The sequence below is a fragment of the Catharus ustulatus genome, chromosome 6, assembly GCF_009819885.2.
Source record: "Catharus ustulatus isolate bCatUst1 chromosome 6, bCatUst1.pri.v2, whole genome shotgun sequence".
NCBI lineage: Eukaryota > Metazoa > Chordata > Aves > Passeriformes > Turdidae > Catharus > Catharus ustulatus.
In genome coordinates, this window is record NC_046226.1 from 25,945,251 (window position 1) to 25,960,612 (window position 15,362).

The following is a 15,362-nucleotide window of genomic DNA, read 5'->3' on the forward strand; positions in this document are numbered from 1 at the left end:
TACATACTGATAAAGGACAGTCAAAAGGAACAGAAGAAACAGGCCATTCTCTTGTTTATAACCACTTAAATTTTATTTTACAGTATATTTGTGACATTTTATGTTACTATAACCAAAGATCAGGGTTGTTTACAAATATAATGGCTGCCATTTGATGTAAACAATTAAAAAGTGTCTCTAAATATTAAAATTTTACATCATGATTTTGTTTTATTAAATTGAATTACTCTTTGTGCCATCAGTTATTAGTGGAGAGGAACTAATTTAAGCAAAAATATTTTTCAGAAATTAGATGTAGAAACTGAGAAGCCTGGATAAGATTTCAAAAGATCACTCTCTCATCACTGTAAAAAGGAAGAAAGCAAATTCATTCACTGAAGTTGCAATGAAGAGTCAACCAAGTCCATTTGTATTAAGGCTTCTTCACATGTTATTGAATCCCATCATGCCTTTCATATTCCCAGCAGCACCTTGTTGAAACTGTCTCATCATTGACTGCAAACCAGCCATGCCACCTGTAGAAAATAAGTGAGAACATGAATGTATTAATGAACTTTGAAACACAGCTCTCTTACTTGAGGCATCATTACTGTACACACACTATTCCAGTAATACACAAAGGCAGAAGCCCAAAACTGTCAAACTAGGTTTAAACAGCAATTGAAAATAAAGAACTGAGTGAGTAATTACAGAAAGGTCTGCAAAAACACTGGGCTTTAAGTAGGTTTTAAGATGACTCGTGCATTAAGAACTAGACAAAAGAAAAAAACTTGATGGAATGACTATTATCAATCAGTAAGGTTCAGGTATGGGAGCCCTTATTTAAAATTGCTCTTGTCAAATTTAATTACTTGAGGCAAATCTTAGAAGAGAAGTCTAAGAAGATTTGTTTTACCACAGACATACTTCAATCCAAATGCTCATTTTGAGAGCTGAATTCAAATGAAAGACTAGATTAAGCATTGCTAAGAGCAAAGCATTTGGACTAAACTTTCTGATTCTTGTGGAAAACCCTAGAAATACTTAATACTGATAGATAATGCAAATAGTCTCCCATCCCCTTCCTCACTTCTGTATCTCAAATGCTCAACTATAATTGGCAGTCCTCTCTTGAAGCTATAAAAAGTCAGCACATACCCATATGATGAAGAACTCTTGGATCCATCATCTTTGCCATCTGCTGATTCAGTTTGGCCAGCTGAGATGGGTTCACGTTCTTGGACATATCACCGCCTAAATAACAAGAAAAGAGCAAAGTGGATTAACATATGGTGCTAGAAATAAAATAAATCCAAATGTTACCTCCTAATTCTAGATTCAAATCCATGAATACATTCTTTTAAGTTACTACATCAGTCACTTAGAAGTCCATTTAGGATCAACAGTCGTGCACTCCACATAATAGACTCAAGTGTTAGTGTTAGTACTGTAGTAGCAATCAAATCTACACGGATAGAAATACAGTAGCTTTCCTTGCTAAATTACATATTGGTGTCAAGAAGAACAATCCAGCTTTTACCAGTCACAAAAACTTTCAAACATCATAAAAATGAGCAAGCTACAACTCACTTTCTCCTCTCCCTGATCAGTATTTTCTCATTTAATCTTTGTTCGCACATCAAGTGACCTTAGTTAATAAATTTTAGTGTGGGCTTTTTGGTGTTGGTTTGCAGTTTTTTGTTTGGTTGGGTTTTCTTACCTTTGAAAAGCCCTTTGATGCCTCCCATCTTTTTCACCATCTGTGCAAACTTAGTGTATTGGGTCAAAAGCTCCTGGACATCTCTGGTAGAAACACCTGAGCCTCTTGCTACTCTTTGGATTCTTCCTGGCTGCTTGCTGAAAACTTTGGCACCATCTGTACTGTCAAGTTCTGCAATTGGAGTGTAGACAAGAAAAATCCATTGAGTCAGTGACATTAAAAACAGTTACAATTGGTAGCAAACCTGTTCTCATTGTTGAGAATTTTGAGCCAGAGAATAAAAACTTATTTTTGGAAGTGACAATGCAAAATTTAACATAAATCATTGAGACGTAATATTCTAGGAAGCAATACAAACAAACTCTTATCTTTATATGTTAATCACCATGATAGAAAAAATCTGTGTGAATAAATTATGCTCTTGGGATACTTGGTCTTAAGCCATATTAGTGGGTTTAGCAGCACAAAGGTAAGAAGATACTACTAAAGGAATAATAGGTGAACAACACTTTGAATTCTAGAGACCAGGCTATGTCACCAAGTAAATTTGAGGGTGGGTAGGGAAAAGACAGCAATGCCAGATTAAAGATTAACATACCTTACTAATTTGCAAGTACAGCATTAATAATCTACGAACAGTTACAATACAATGAATAAAAATATACTGATTTCCAACAGAATGGAAATTATTCAAAATACTACCTACTCTACACAAGACAGAGCAGCAACAGGCAAAGTATCTCTAAATATTTACATTAATTAAGAAATTTGGAGACATGTGCTCCTTGCTATTCCGAAAAAAGTAAATACTTCTTGTAATTTTCTGTCATTGTACATTCTGCAATGTCTTTTTGTTCCCAGAAGGATCTCTCTAAATAAGCTTGTTCAACAATCAAGGAAAAAATAGTGGATGAAATTTGTTTTACCTTGATCGTTCATACTGTCCATTATAGTCATGAGTTTCTTTAGCCTTGCCATTGACTCCTGTTCATTGCCTTTACTCATGAAGTCAGTTCCAAAACCAGGGATCATGCCCTTGTTTTAAGAATGGAAAACAAAAGCTGTGTCAGAATAGGCAAAGCTAGCTTTAATTAAAGTAGAAAGAAATATAGACAGCAACTGTCAGTTCAGTAATTACATACTGCAGTAGAAAAATCATTTCACCTTTTTGAAAAACAGAGCACAGATTATAACAAATTTCAATGAAGAGTTTTAAGTTTACAGAAATTTGTCAAATATCAATGAAAAGCTAATAAAATTATTTTGGGGATAACTAACCAAGATCTGACTGAATGGTCCCATTTTCATGATGTTTTGGAATTGTTCATACATATCTCTTAATGTAAATTGACCTGAAGCACAACAACAAAAGAAAAGTTAGCAGAAGTCACACCAGCATTTTGGTTTTACTCTCCTTTTTCAATTATTCTTCATATTCATAAAGTAAATACTATACTACGTAGATAAGTAGATAAATAAACCTCTTCACTACTAATATGTTTAAACAGTTTCAGATGGCACATGCTGAACCATTAAGCTAGTTATTCTGCACTTGTACTCTGACAGACTATCATCTGAAAAACACAACTCCATTTACCTGGCTGCCACATTTACTAGAGAAAGAATAACCATTCTTCACTGTGCACATGAACAAGTCGTTTGTGTCTACACACAGCACTCATTAACTCTGTGGTCTCCATTGCAGAGAACCTGCCATGGTCAGGTCACTGTAATCCATCTACTGTTCAGGCCTTGGGAATAACTTACCATGTTTAAGCTTTTCTATGAGTGCTTCATTATCATCCAACTTTAACTCATTTACTTTATCTATCAATCCTTCAATATCACCCATACCTGGATAAAGAAAACAGATCTGAAATTAGCACTAAAAAGATTACACTTCGACTTTCCATTATTCAATTCAAAATATCTTTTAAGTACAGTTGTACACAGGACATACCAAGCAGCTTGCTGATGAAAGGCTGTGTTTTAAAAGGTTCAAAGTCATCTATGTGCTCGCCAGTTCCAATAAAAATAATAGGACTCTTTGTGGCAGCAACTCTGCAATAAAATGTATTTTATGAAATGGCGTCTCAAACACCATGCATCTTTTGTATTATAATCAGCTAGGCATCATCAACGCTATACATTCTGTCTGCAGTCTCTGCCTTACTCCTCAAACTATTAATGAAAAAGCACCCAGCACTTGGATATTTAGCTCAGAGTACAGTAACTTCACGATTACAAGCCGCACCATTTTGACTAAAATTTTGCTCCCACCCCGGAAATGCGGCTTACACTCAGGAGTGGCTAATATGTGAATAATTTTCTGACATTTACAACCCCAGAAGTGCCAGCCAGGGTGCCGAGCCGAGCACCCGCCAGTAAAACTTAGGATTTCGTGACTGTTACAAATTGGTTACTGTGTTGCGCAGCAGGTGGGGCCAGCTCAGTGCCGGCAGCGCGGGGCGGGGAGGCTCCCTCCTTCAGGCAGGGGGCTCTGTGCTGACATCCCCACGGCTCGGGGAGGAGGGGGGGGCTCCGTGCTGCCATCCCTGCAGCCCGTGGGGTAAGCGCGGGGCTCCTGCCCCCGCCTGCCGCAGCAGGAGCGGGCAGGCTCCGACCCGCCCGCTGCCGCCACAGTGGGAGCGGGGGTGCTCCTCCCCTCCTGCCTTTGCTGCCGCAGGTGCCGGCGGGCTCTGTCCCTGCCCACTGCCACGGGGCAGCGCCAGGCCGGGGTGAGCGAGCCCGGCGGCAGCGGCGACCGGCCCCGCCGAGCGGCACCACCAAGCTGGGCAACCTGGCCCTGTCGGAAGCCCTGAACGGGCTGAGCCCGCGCAGCCCGAGCCGAGCCAGTAAACCCCGCCATGCCGCAATTCTGTTACTATTTGGCAACTTTGTTGCACGCGGGTCCTCGCTGCGAACGACAGAGCGGCTTATAATCAGGTGCAGCTTATTTATGGACGAAAACCAAAATATTTGCCAACACCCAGAGATGCGGCTTATACTCAGTGCGCCTTGTAATCGTGAAATTACTGTACTTAAAAAGATTTTTATCTATTTAGGACTTTATAAATACAGACTCCGTATGAAAAAATAATTTAAAAAAAAATCATTGACAGAAATAGAAGTTGCTAACTTTCATTGCTGAATTTAAGAAACTTGAGAGGACAAAGAAAAATAAATCATCTTCAGTTTATCCTAATACTAGGATATTACCAATATATACACTGACACGAATGATAATACTGTCAGATGACAGGCACTGATTACAATTTCTTCAAGGTACCTCATACTACAGAATCTCATTTTCAACACAGGAAAAAGCTCAGACAGAAAATTCAGAACGTTTGTACTACACTGGCACTAGCTTTTAGATAAAACTCAGTTTCCAGCCCACAGACAGTACAGAGGAAACACAGCATACTTAAGGCACACAAGCATGTGACAACTCCAACGAGCAAAATGAAAATACCAAAAGCTTTACTCTTCCAACATTATGCTATAAATAAAGCAAAATACATATGGCAGTTCAGGACTCTTAATGCTTCAGATCAAAGATAGGCAGGGATTTAGCAAGTCAGGATCAGTTATTTGGACTGTTTTGGCAAAGCATCTCTGCTCAAATTAAGCTGTATCTTTGAAAGGCAATTGGAACAATCATATAAGGCTGAAGAGAAAAAGTAACATTTTCTAGTCCATACTCTGCCAAGATACACCACACAGGAAATCCAACAAGAATGGAATTTAGGTAACTGTGACCACAAACAACTTTTCACCAAGTTTCTGGACACTGCCAATCCAGAATTTTGATTTGCATTACAGTTTTAAGGTCCATAGATATGATGAGGTACAGTTTTTCCCCCTTTTGGAAAAAAACACACGAAGAGTTTTCCATCTCAAGAAAGTTGTATCTATTCAGCCAAAATTTATCTTTCTGGAAAAATGCCTAATACACAATATGCCATGAATATAGCTTGATGTTGATTTTGGAAGACAAAAGTCTGACCTGTGACAATACAAACTACTGTACTGAAAATAAATCATATAATTGGATTCTGATCTTAAATATCAACAGGAGATCCTACCCACCAGAAGAAGGATAAGAATCTAAGTGTGACTGTGACAGACTTAGATTCTGTGGAATGTGACAATGACACTTCCACAGGGCAGGTGTCTGTGAGACACTAATGCATTTCATGGCTGGCAGTGCATAGCCAGATGTTGGACACTATTACACCACAGTACTTACGCACTAAGCGCTCCACCTCCTTTGGCATGTCCATCAAGCTTAGTAACAATAACAGAAGCTACATCTACTTTGTCTTTGAAAGCTTTAGCTTGAGCTTCACAAGCTTGACCAATGGAAGCATCCATCACATAAACAATGTTATCTGGTTGCTAGGAGAAATGAGATACACAAAATAATAATTTCCTGCTTTACTAAACAATGTTCATGCATTACCATTATTATGTAGGTTCAGTAGCAGAACTTACTGCAATAACAGTATGTAAGAGCTGTATGCCAGAGTTTAAAACAGGATCACTGTTTTATTAACAATATTATCTAAGGACCATTTAAAAAATTCTGATGCTGTATGACTATATGGTTTATCTACAACACTTTGTGCTTATTAGTTATGATTCAAATTATTTTAGTCAGTATCTTGAGCCAATTAGATAATAGCTAATATCTTCCACTTGGTTTTACAATCTGGTATATAAGACATCCATTTCTCTAAAAATAAGTTAGTCATTAGCAGGAATTGTGTGGGAAGCGTCATATTGTTTGATTCTTCGGACTTGCATGACAAATAGCCAGACTTTTTTTTAAACCTATAGAAAAAACTGCTTCATTTACATTTCAAAACTGTTGAAAGTTATCCAATCATCTTCTCTGTTTCAGTGCAATTATTTGTGACAATCACAGACAGTTTAGTATTCAAAGTTAAAGGAAACCACACCAGACTGGTTCTTTCATCAGTTTTTTCAAAGCAAAGATCCTGAAAAAGAAAAGTTAAAGCAGGAATTGCAGTCTGGTTATATGCAAGCATCCTTGAACTGAAGAATTAAAACTGTCACAAAACTAACAAGTCCTGGTCATTCAGTCCTTGCTTATTCGTATCTGTTTGCAATTTCTAATATAATCTAGAATTAAAGCAAAATGCACACAGAACATGAGAATAAAGATGAATCATGAATCAACTCAGTCATCATCAAATAACTATACTAAGTTACTGTATTTCTCAAAACTACTCACTATGGCATTAGCAACTTGTAACATCTCTTCAAACAAAGAGTCTTCTTGTTTGTGACGTCCACTTGTATCAACAATGATTATTTCGAAGTTTTCATTCTTAAATTTCTCAACACCTTCTGAGGCAATTATTACAGGATCCATTTCTGTGTAACTGATCAAAAAGAGAAACAGAATTTCATCACTTTTTTCAATTTCACTTGACTATAAACTTGGCAACTATAAATCTATCGGATTTCAAGAGGGAATTCCCCTTACGTAAAGCAAAAATTGGTTAAAAATGTCCTCCTGAGCCATCTACACTTACTGCTCAGTGAACTGAAGCACAAAGACTGAAGTCTGTCTCACCTGCTGGAAGCTGCAGTAAGTTCTACAACACTCTCCCTCAAATAAGATTTTACTGAGCATCTAGACAGTTCACCTCCAGTGAAGCTTAGGGGAAAGTTATTCACTGCTTTATAAAAGACATTTCAGGTCCACCTCTGTTTTAATTTGATAATAAAAATTAAGCATCCAAAAATAATATTCTTTGATCTGTGAAATACTTCACAAAAATCTGGCCATGTCTGATAAAAGTCTGTGAACTGCTATACATTGAGTAAGCAACAGGAATTATTGCTGGACACCTGATCTCTTTGTACACTATCCTAGCTGCTACTCCTGGCAGTATACTGAACTGGGCAGAATTTTCATCTGATTGGAGCTAGTATTACTCAGAATGTATTACTGCAATGAAAGCAATTGGGCAATGCTAGACAGGGTTTAGTGCAAAATGTTCAATACAGAACAATACATAATTGGGAGTTGAACTGCTCTCAAAGTGACTCTGAAAGATGCTTACCTCCCATAAAAGGGAATTCTTGCTTTTGTGGCATTCTGCTTTAACTGGTCAAAAGCACCTGTAAGACAGGTATAGTCAAGGGATTACTTAAGAAAATCTTCAAATATTATAGAGCACTACATCATTAAAGTCTGTGTTACCTGCTCTGTATGTGTCTGCACATATTAAACAAGTCTTCCAGCCTTTCCTCTGATAGAAGTATGCTAACTGTGAAATGAAACCCAAAACAAGTAGTTACACCAAAGTCCCACTGACATGGCACTTCTAACAGCATGAAGTCACACACGATATAAACTCAAGCCAGCCTTTCTATAATTGAGGCCACAGAGTAAGACTGTTCACCATTGGCATAGCCATCATTACAAAAGCATGTTATAAATAATTATTAATGGCAAGATGAAAACACCTGCTTGACTCTGCTTCTGATTCAATTTCATGAAATGACAATTTCTGTGAATGACTACAAATAACTTAAGTTCCCATTTTACTAACTCCTGAATTCTTCTTAGCATTAGTACTGCATGTAGAAACCACCCAAAGCAATACTTCAATATCAAGTACCACAATGGCTACAACTTGTACAGCTCTATGTTTCTGTACTTCCAGAGGAACAAAGATATTTCCATTGAAAGACACGTTTTAAAGCAGTGGATAGAATCCTTAACCTTCCTACAACACTCAGCTTCATGGGTGCTGTGTATAGTCACAAAAACACTGACCAAAGACAAACGCTCAAAATAAAGTTCAGCTACGTAAGCACTAACAAAATCTTCTGAAATCAGAGCAGGCCATACTCAATATTTCACTATGTGTGAATCTCAAAAGGAGATGACAAAAAACAACAAAGATCTGTCTTTTTTCCACAAGAGAATTTCTCCTCACAACTTGGCGTGTATCAAGCTCTGTCTTGGGGTGAATGATGAGAGAGTCAAGAGGTAGTGAGGCTGATGCTGTTGTGGGTGTTTGCTACAGGCCATCTGATCAGAAGAAGCAAGTGGATGAGGCCTTCTACAGGCAGCTTGAAGCAGCTTCAGGCCCTGGTTTTTGTGGGGGACTTTAACTATCCTGACATCTGCTGGAGAAGCAACATAGTGAAGCACAAACAGTCTAGGAGGTTCCTGGAAAGTGGAAAGCAGAGATTACAACTTCCTGTCACAAGTAGTGGATGATCTCACAAGGAATGGTGTATTGATTGACCTTACACTAACAGGGAAGGTCGTGTTGCAGATGTGAAGATAGGTTGATTCAGAGCATTCTTGTTTTTAGCCTTAAAAAACTACAAATGCAAATTTCCTCAATGAATCTGGGGCTGGAAGAGGTCTCACATCACCAACTTACACTTAACTGAGATATCTAATACAAAGGCCAAATTCCACTGAATTTTCTAAATAAGTAATGGAATGAGCATCCATTCTTAGTATTAGTCTTAAACCTAGAAAGTAAACTACAATGTTGTGGCTTAACTTCACTAAGTAGAATGACAAACGGAAAGACTCTCTTATAGGGTATTGTTTCATCAAGAGCTCAGTTTAAAAAATTTTGAATAAAGTCCTACAAGCCATAAATTGCCCCAAAAGAATATTATTTTCAACACTCATCTCAGAAACACCTCTGCAAACCTACCTCTACATGGTAGTGAGTCAGAACTTTCCTAGTAACAAAACCAGCACAGATCACAAGCCAATCTTACCTAAGAAGCCAAATGACCATCAGCTTCCCCAAGCAAAAAAAATAAACAAAACAAAACAAAAAAAAAAACCAACACAAATAAAAAACCACTACTACTGCATGTTACCTTTGAACAAGTTGTTGTTTTACCACTTCCTTGCAAACCAACAAACATTATAATGTTCTGTTTTCCTTTGGTAGGTGTCCATGCCTTGACTCCAGGATCTACAAGCTAAAGAACAAAGAGTAACACAGGTAGCAGAAGCAAATTTCAAAAGCACAGAACAGTTGATGTCACAATCATGCTAGGTGCCTGGTTTCATATTCAAAGGAGAAAAACAGTTTTTACAGTCTCATCTTAATTTGGCTCAGATTTTTGCTGATTTACAGTGAACAACACCCCCCCGCCACAAGGTATCTATAGCATATAATGTTCTGCATAATAATTCTGCAACAATAACAGTGTTAATTTCTATCTAACACCAAGCACAGTCAGGGTGGCCTCTATATATGGCACAAGGATAACAACCAACACAGAAAGATGACCTCCACACCCCTCTTGATGCTACTCAGGATGGGCCTTTTCCAGTGAAAATCCTACAGCACAGAAGGCTTTTAACGGTTGATGCCTCATTTGCTAAATGAGTAGAATGTACATTCATTCCTGAGAGCCACCGTATGTCTGGGCACAGACTATGTTTAGTTTGAGAGTTCTAGTTTGAAAAATGCCCAAGATGTAGTTTCAATGAGAATAGTACTTTTGCAATAGTAAGAAGCCTCACATCAGAAAGCATAACTGCAGGTATAACATAACCACCTAAAAGCTTGGCTTGTTACTCCACTGCTTCCAAGCCCAGACTGTACAAGGAAAGTGATGCAATGCAGAGTCTTGAAGTCCTACCTTAACAAGCTCTTTAAAGACTGCATGCTGTATCATTTTTCTTTTGTTAAGGCCAGATGCCATTTCTTCAAGATCAATTGCAGACCTGAGTTAAAAAAAAGCATGAAACACTAGCATAACTTAAAGCATTACTTGAACCTAGTAATAAAGTTTTTGCAGTGACATGCACTGGAGACATTCTTACGCAGAGGACAAAAACAGGTTTCTAAAATGCATCTTTCGGGCTCGCATTTACTTAAATTACATCTGAAAATAGGCAAGGTAACAGTGCTAGTCACATACACAGATCTATTTATAGCCAGCACAGCACATGTGAAGATGATGTGTCTAGGAAGTAATGAAGAACTTGTTTATCAGACGATTCAACTGGTGACAGCAATAGATTTTTGAAACAAGCCTGTAACAGCAGTAAGTGGCTAAATTTGACCAAAGACTCTTTTGATGGAACTGGCTAAACATTTAGTTCAAACAGCTGTTTTCCTGCTAAAAGTAAACTGGCTGTGTCTAAAAATACCCCAACATATTAAGTTATAAATTAGTTGTTCTTTTGTAACCTCAAATTACAACTTTTACAAATATCAAAAGTTAAATTATTTTAATTATTTCACTTACTTGACATTTTCTCTAAGTTGCTTCACAAGTTTGATATTAACATCAGCTTCCAGTAGTGCTGTACATACTTCTTTTAACATAGCATTTAAAACCTTTGGCATATAAAAGAAAAACCAGAAAAATTGTTTTACAATACACAGATTAACTAGGCCAGTGTAAGGTCAAAATAAGAATGCTAAAGTCTATGATATAACCATGATGATGATGATTCATCTATTTATGACATAACCATGACTTTCACAAGTTAAATGCATATAGTCCTATCATTAAATTGACTGTCACAAAAACAGTCTTTGTGTTCGTCCCTACGTAAATACAATTTAAATCTGAGAGAAAAGCGTTCTCAATTGTAACAACTGCACACTATATAACACTAACACAAAACACTTCCTACTGCATTATGGTAAACAGTTCATATGGCAGCAAGACTGCCTGAGCTCCCCCCTCTGGTTACTCCTTAGAGAGTACGCAAAAAAAAAAATCTCAGATCACAACACCATTTCTGTAAATAACAGCATTCCTTAGCTAAAGATGGACACCCTGCTACCTGCATTTTCAAATACTTGACTGTTGGTCTGATTGTATGCCTTTTAGGCAAGCAGGTGCCTTAACTAGAAGCTGTGTTTATTCTGAGTTTTCAAAGTCTTGAACAGGAAGATTTTTCTGAAAGTAACACCTGCATAAATAGCCATATTTTCACATCTTGAGCTCTTGCAGGATAAAAGTTTTCATTGCTGAAAAAGTTTAATTGGGTTGTATTTGATTTTGTCTCCCAGCAGAAGACACATTAAAACATTTTATCTCTAAGTTCTAACTTTACAGCTCTCAATGATCCTCGTTTTAGTTACTTTAAGCCACCCATCTTTCCACCTGAAAAGAGTTTCTAGCAGTCTATGTAATCAAAGACACTTTGAAACCATCACATTAGTTTTCCACATTGCATTGTACCTCCTATGACAGAGCACATGAAGTTCTAATTTCAAACTCCTAACTAAAGAAAATACAGACCATACTAAGCTGAACAAAATTCCAGAACCCCACAGTGGCTTGAATATAAAGACAGTAAATGCAACACATTCCTCACATTTCAGACAGCAAAGCTTACATTTGTTCTTCCACATTTCAGCTTCTAGCAGCCTAGTACACACCTCCATAGTCTGCCTGCACACACACATAAATCAGAGCAGGCACCCACCTTCCATCCAAATTTAGGTACACAATGCCTCCACAGAACACTCATCTCCCTAAGCACAGCCACAAGGATCAAGGACCCTTTGACCACGGGACCCACTATGTCCAAGGTGATGACCCATGTACAAATCTAGTTCCGGTAGTTAAAAGTTCAGGGGTTAAAACCTCTAGTACAAATTTTACTTTAGGAAAAAAAGAAGCCTAGGGAGCCCACTTCAAGCTTCTCACCAGACTTTGAGAACTTTTTCTCAGAATTCTTCCAGGGTTAATGCCATCACATTTCTACAGTACATACCTCCTCATTGATAATCGTGGCATTGCTCAGTGAGCGCAATGCCGACGTTATTTTTCTTCCAAGATCTGCCAGAACCATTTTGGTGGCTTCAAGTACAACTTAGAAGGATCTGGGAAAAAAATTTAAAAATAACATTTTAATCTAGTTGAAGCTATGCCTTCACAAATTAATTATTCAAGTAACTTTTGGGTAAGAATCCTGCTTTGCATTCCAGAAAGTGGACACGTTTTACTTTTAAAAGTTATTTTTAGGAAATATTGGCCTGAAGTTAATTTTAGGCAATCCTGATGGCCTACTTAAAGAGCAGCTCACTGTATACACACATTGAGATTTATCAGCTGCACAAATCCCAAAAAGTGTGGCTTAAAATGCGTTTATAAATAATCAAAGATACATTCCAAAAAGAGATAAAACAAGGCACCCAAGTAAGCCAATCTCCAGACTGCTTTATCTAATTAAGAACTACTATTGTTACCAACTTGGTAGGTTAAACAAGCAACAAAACCCCAAAAACAACTGCCACTCTAACCCATCCTCCCCTGATACTGAGGTCACAATGCAGAACAAAGTTTCCAGGAGCTTCAGATGATGTAGGATAAATAAATGCCATAGAGTTGGGTATGGCAAATGACACAAATATATTTATACGTTAGATTTAACGTACATTGAATGTACAAGCAACGATACTCATTACAATGCCATCTCAATATTAATTAAAAAATTAGTCTGTTTGCTAAGGAACTCTGCCAGTAGAGTATTTGCAAACCAGCACACTAATATAAATTGATGTCCATCTTCTTACACTCTGGAAGGGGATTTCTACATGTTATCTGAAGCGGTAAAGCTCCAAGGTTTCCTTACAAGTACAAGTCACATTATTGCAGAGTAATTCTAAAAAAATATTATTATCAATAGGCTCTACCAAACAGTCTCAGCAAACAGATGTTCAAAACAGATGTTTTCCAGGTCATTTTCTGTGATAATCACAATGTGTAAGAAAAAACAAAACCCCAAACTTTTAGAAATGGCAGTGCAACTCAGTAAGCTTTGAGCAGCTAAAATGGCAACCAATGACAAAATTTAACTATAATACTTGGATATATCGGCTAAGAAATTTGATAGGATGACCAACACACAAGTCATGTGAATATTCAATATTTAAAATTAGTTTCCAGAGTTCTACAGATCTCCAAACACAGAAGGTTAATTATGTCCTAGTAAGTGAATGTTTCCTCTGCAGAAATCCAAAAGCTTTTTTGACAGCCATACAATAGGAATAATCCAAATACTTTGCTAAAAACGTTAGTTTAACCATTTTCATATAAACTGCTCTCACTAGCACATCAAGAAATCATAAGCCATCAGAATTTCTAAGGGCTGCAAAGTACAGAAATTAACAGAACTTGTGACACAGTCCAGTCAAGTCGAGAGCCACACTCCAGACAAAAAGACACGCAAGATGTTTTAGCAGGTAGCCAGTTTGGGCTGGCAGATAGCCAGAAGGGCATTAGCAGTAACTGCACTGCAGAACTTGTATGTGCTGAGCAGCCATAGTTCTGGCAAGTTTAGCTTGAATGCAGCACCCCACAAACACACTGAGAAGGGCTAAAACGCAGCTGGGCCCTCAGGACACAGCCAGGCTGCCTCGAGCAGAGCAAGGCCATGAGCCCTGGGCAGTCGGAGTCCCCTCCACACTGAGCTCCCGCTCATCATGCTGCTGCAGCACCAAGAGCTTCAGCCATGAACGGGCATTCCAGGGATAAAGGGGCAGCAGAAATAGCGCATGCCTTACTACGGCACAGCAAAACAGCAGTGAAGCAGCTCTGAAGAGACAAGACTGCCCACCCACCCAGCTTAAACCTCCCACCAAATTCATCTAGCTAAACTAGTAATACTCTAATGCACAGGATTTTGGAAAAAACATAGGCTTAACGAGTAACAGCAGTTTAAACAGCTGCTTTAAATGATAACAGCAATTTAAAAAGATAACACGCAACAGGAACAGTTAAAAACTGTACAATAAACTTGTACTACACGTATACACATACGGATTAAGACCAACTACAAGTCTGTAACAAAGAAGCGGCTATTTCACAGGTGGGAATGCCTTGAGCTACTGCAGCTACAGTCAACCTCAACTTTCGAGTTTCCACCTTCTAAAATCCCGGCTGACGACGGGAAGGCGGCCCCAAGACAGCAGTAGAAGACGGCTGTCTCGCTTACGGCCCAATGCCCTCGTTTTCACGGGACAAACGATGAAGGCAGAGCCTGGTATATGTACCCGACCGCTGCCTTTCCCCCAGGCACCCAGGGCTGGCCGCAGACACCGGCTGGGCGAGCCCCGTCCCGGTGCTGTGGACAGCGGCGCCTGGGGCCGCGAGGCCCAGAACTGCTCCCTCGGAGCTCCGGCCGACTGAGGGCCCTGCCCGGCCCGGGCTGCCGCGGGACAGACCGCCGCCTATCCTCGGGGTCGGCAGGCACCAGTGCCTTTTCCCACCCCGCCGAGACTGGGCCGGGGGCCTCTCCGCGTCACGAGAAACCGCCGCGGGTGGAGGTTACGGAGCAGCTGGGGCAGCTGCGCGAGCACCCACCAAGAGCGCGGCGCGGTGTCCGCGGACGGAGCCGTACCCAGCCCAGCCCGCCGGGGCGAGGCCGCCCAGCGAGACTCCACTGAAAGCGCGAGCAGTCACGGCTGCCGCCGACCAGGGAAACGTCAGCACTGGCTGTCGCCCCACAGGCCCCCGTTGGCTTCCGTTTCCGGGCCGCGCGCGGTCTGCTACATCATTAAGGTAGCGCCGTATAAACGTCCCGTCCGCACCCGGCGCGGCGGAGGCAGAAATCGCGCCGAACCGTCTTAAGAACGGGAGGGAGGCGTGGCCACGGGCGGGGGGTGGAGCT

At 39.6% G+C, this 15,362-nt stretch overlaps 1 protein-coding gene across 1 annotated transcript; it reads right to left on the reverse strand.

Annotated features, from left to right (window-relative positions):
- Positions 1-46: 46 nt before the first annotated feature.
- SRP54 (signal recognition particle 54) lies at positions 47-15,203 on the reverse strand. The gene is made up of 16 exons (XM_033063020.1): positions 15,056-15,203; positions 12,465-12,573; positions 10,979-11,070; positions 10,367-10,451; positions 9,593-9,697; positions 7,938-8,004; positions 7,798-7,855; positions 6,960-7,110; positions 5,952-6,100; positions 3,660-3,760; positions 3,467-3,553; positions 2,978-3,051; positions 2,626-2,734; positions 1,700-1,870; positions 1,138-1,233; positions 47-515 (listed from the first exon to the last, which is right to left on the reverse strand). Exons 2-16 carry the CDS (start codon positions 12,540-12,542, stop codon positions 424-426), a joined length of 1,515 nt encoding a protein of 504 aa, XP_032918911.1. The 5' UTR covers positions 12,543-12,573; positions 15,056-15,203; the 3' UTR covers positions 47-423.
- Between the last annotated feature and the right edge of the window lie 159 nt (positions 15,204-15,362).

Coding starts and splice junctions, on each gene's coding strand:
- SRP54 (XM_033063020.1), bottom strand. CDS start 12,542: ATGGTTCTGGCAGATCTTGGAAGAAAAATAACGTCGGCATTGCGCTCA. Junction 7,856..7,937: donor TGCAGACACATACAGAGCAG/GTAACACAGACT, acceptor CCTGTCTTACAG/GTGCTTTTGACCAGTTAAAG. Junction 1,234..1,699: donor CATCAAAGGGCTTTTCAAAG/GTAAGAAAACCC, acceptor CTTGTTATTTAG/GCGGTGATATGTCCAAGAAC.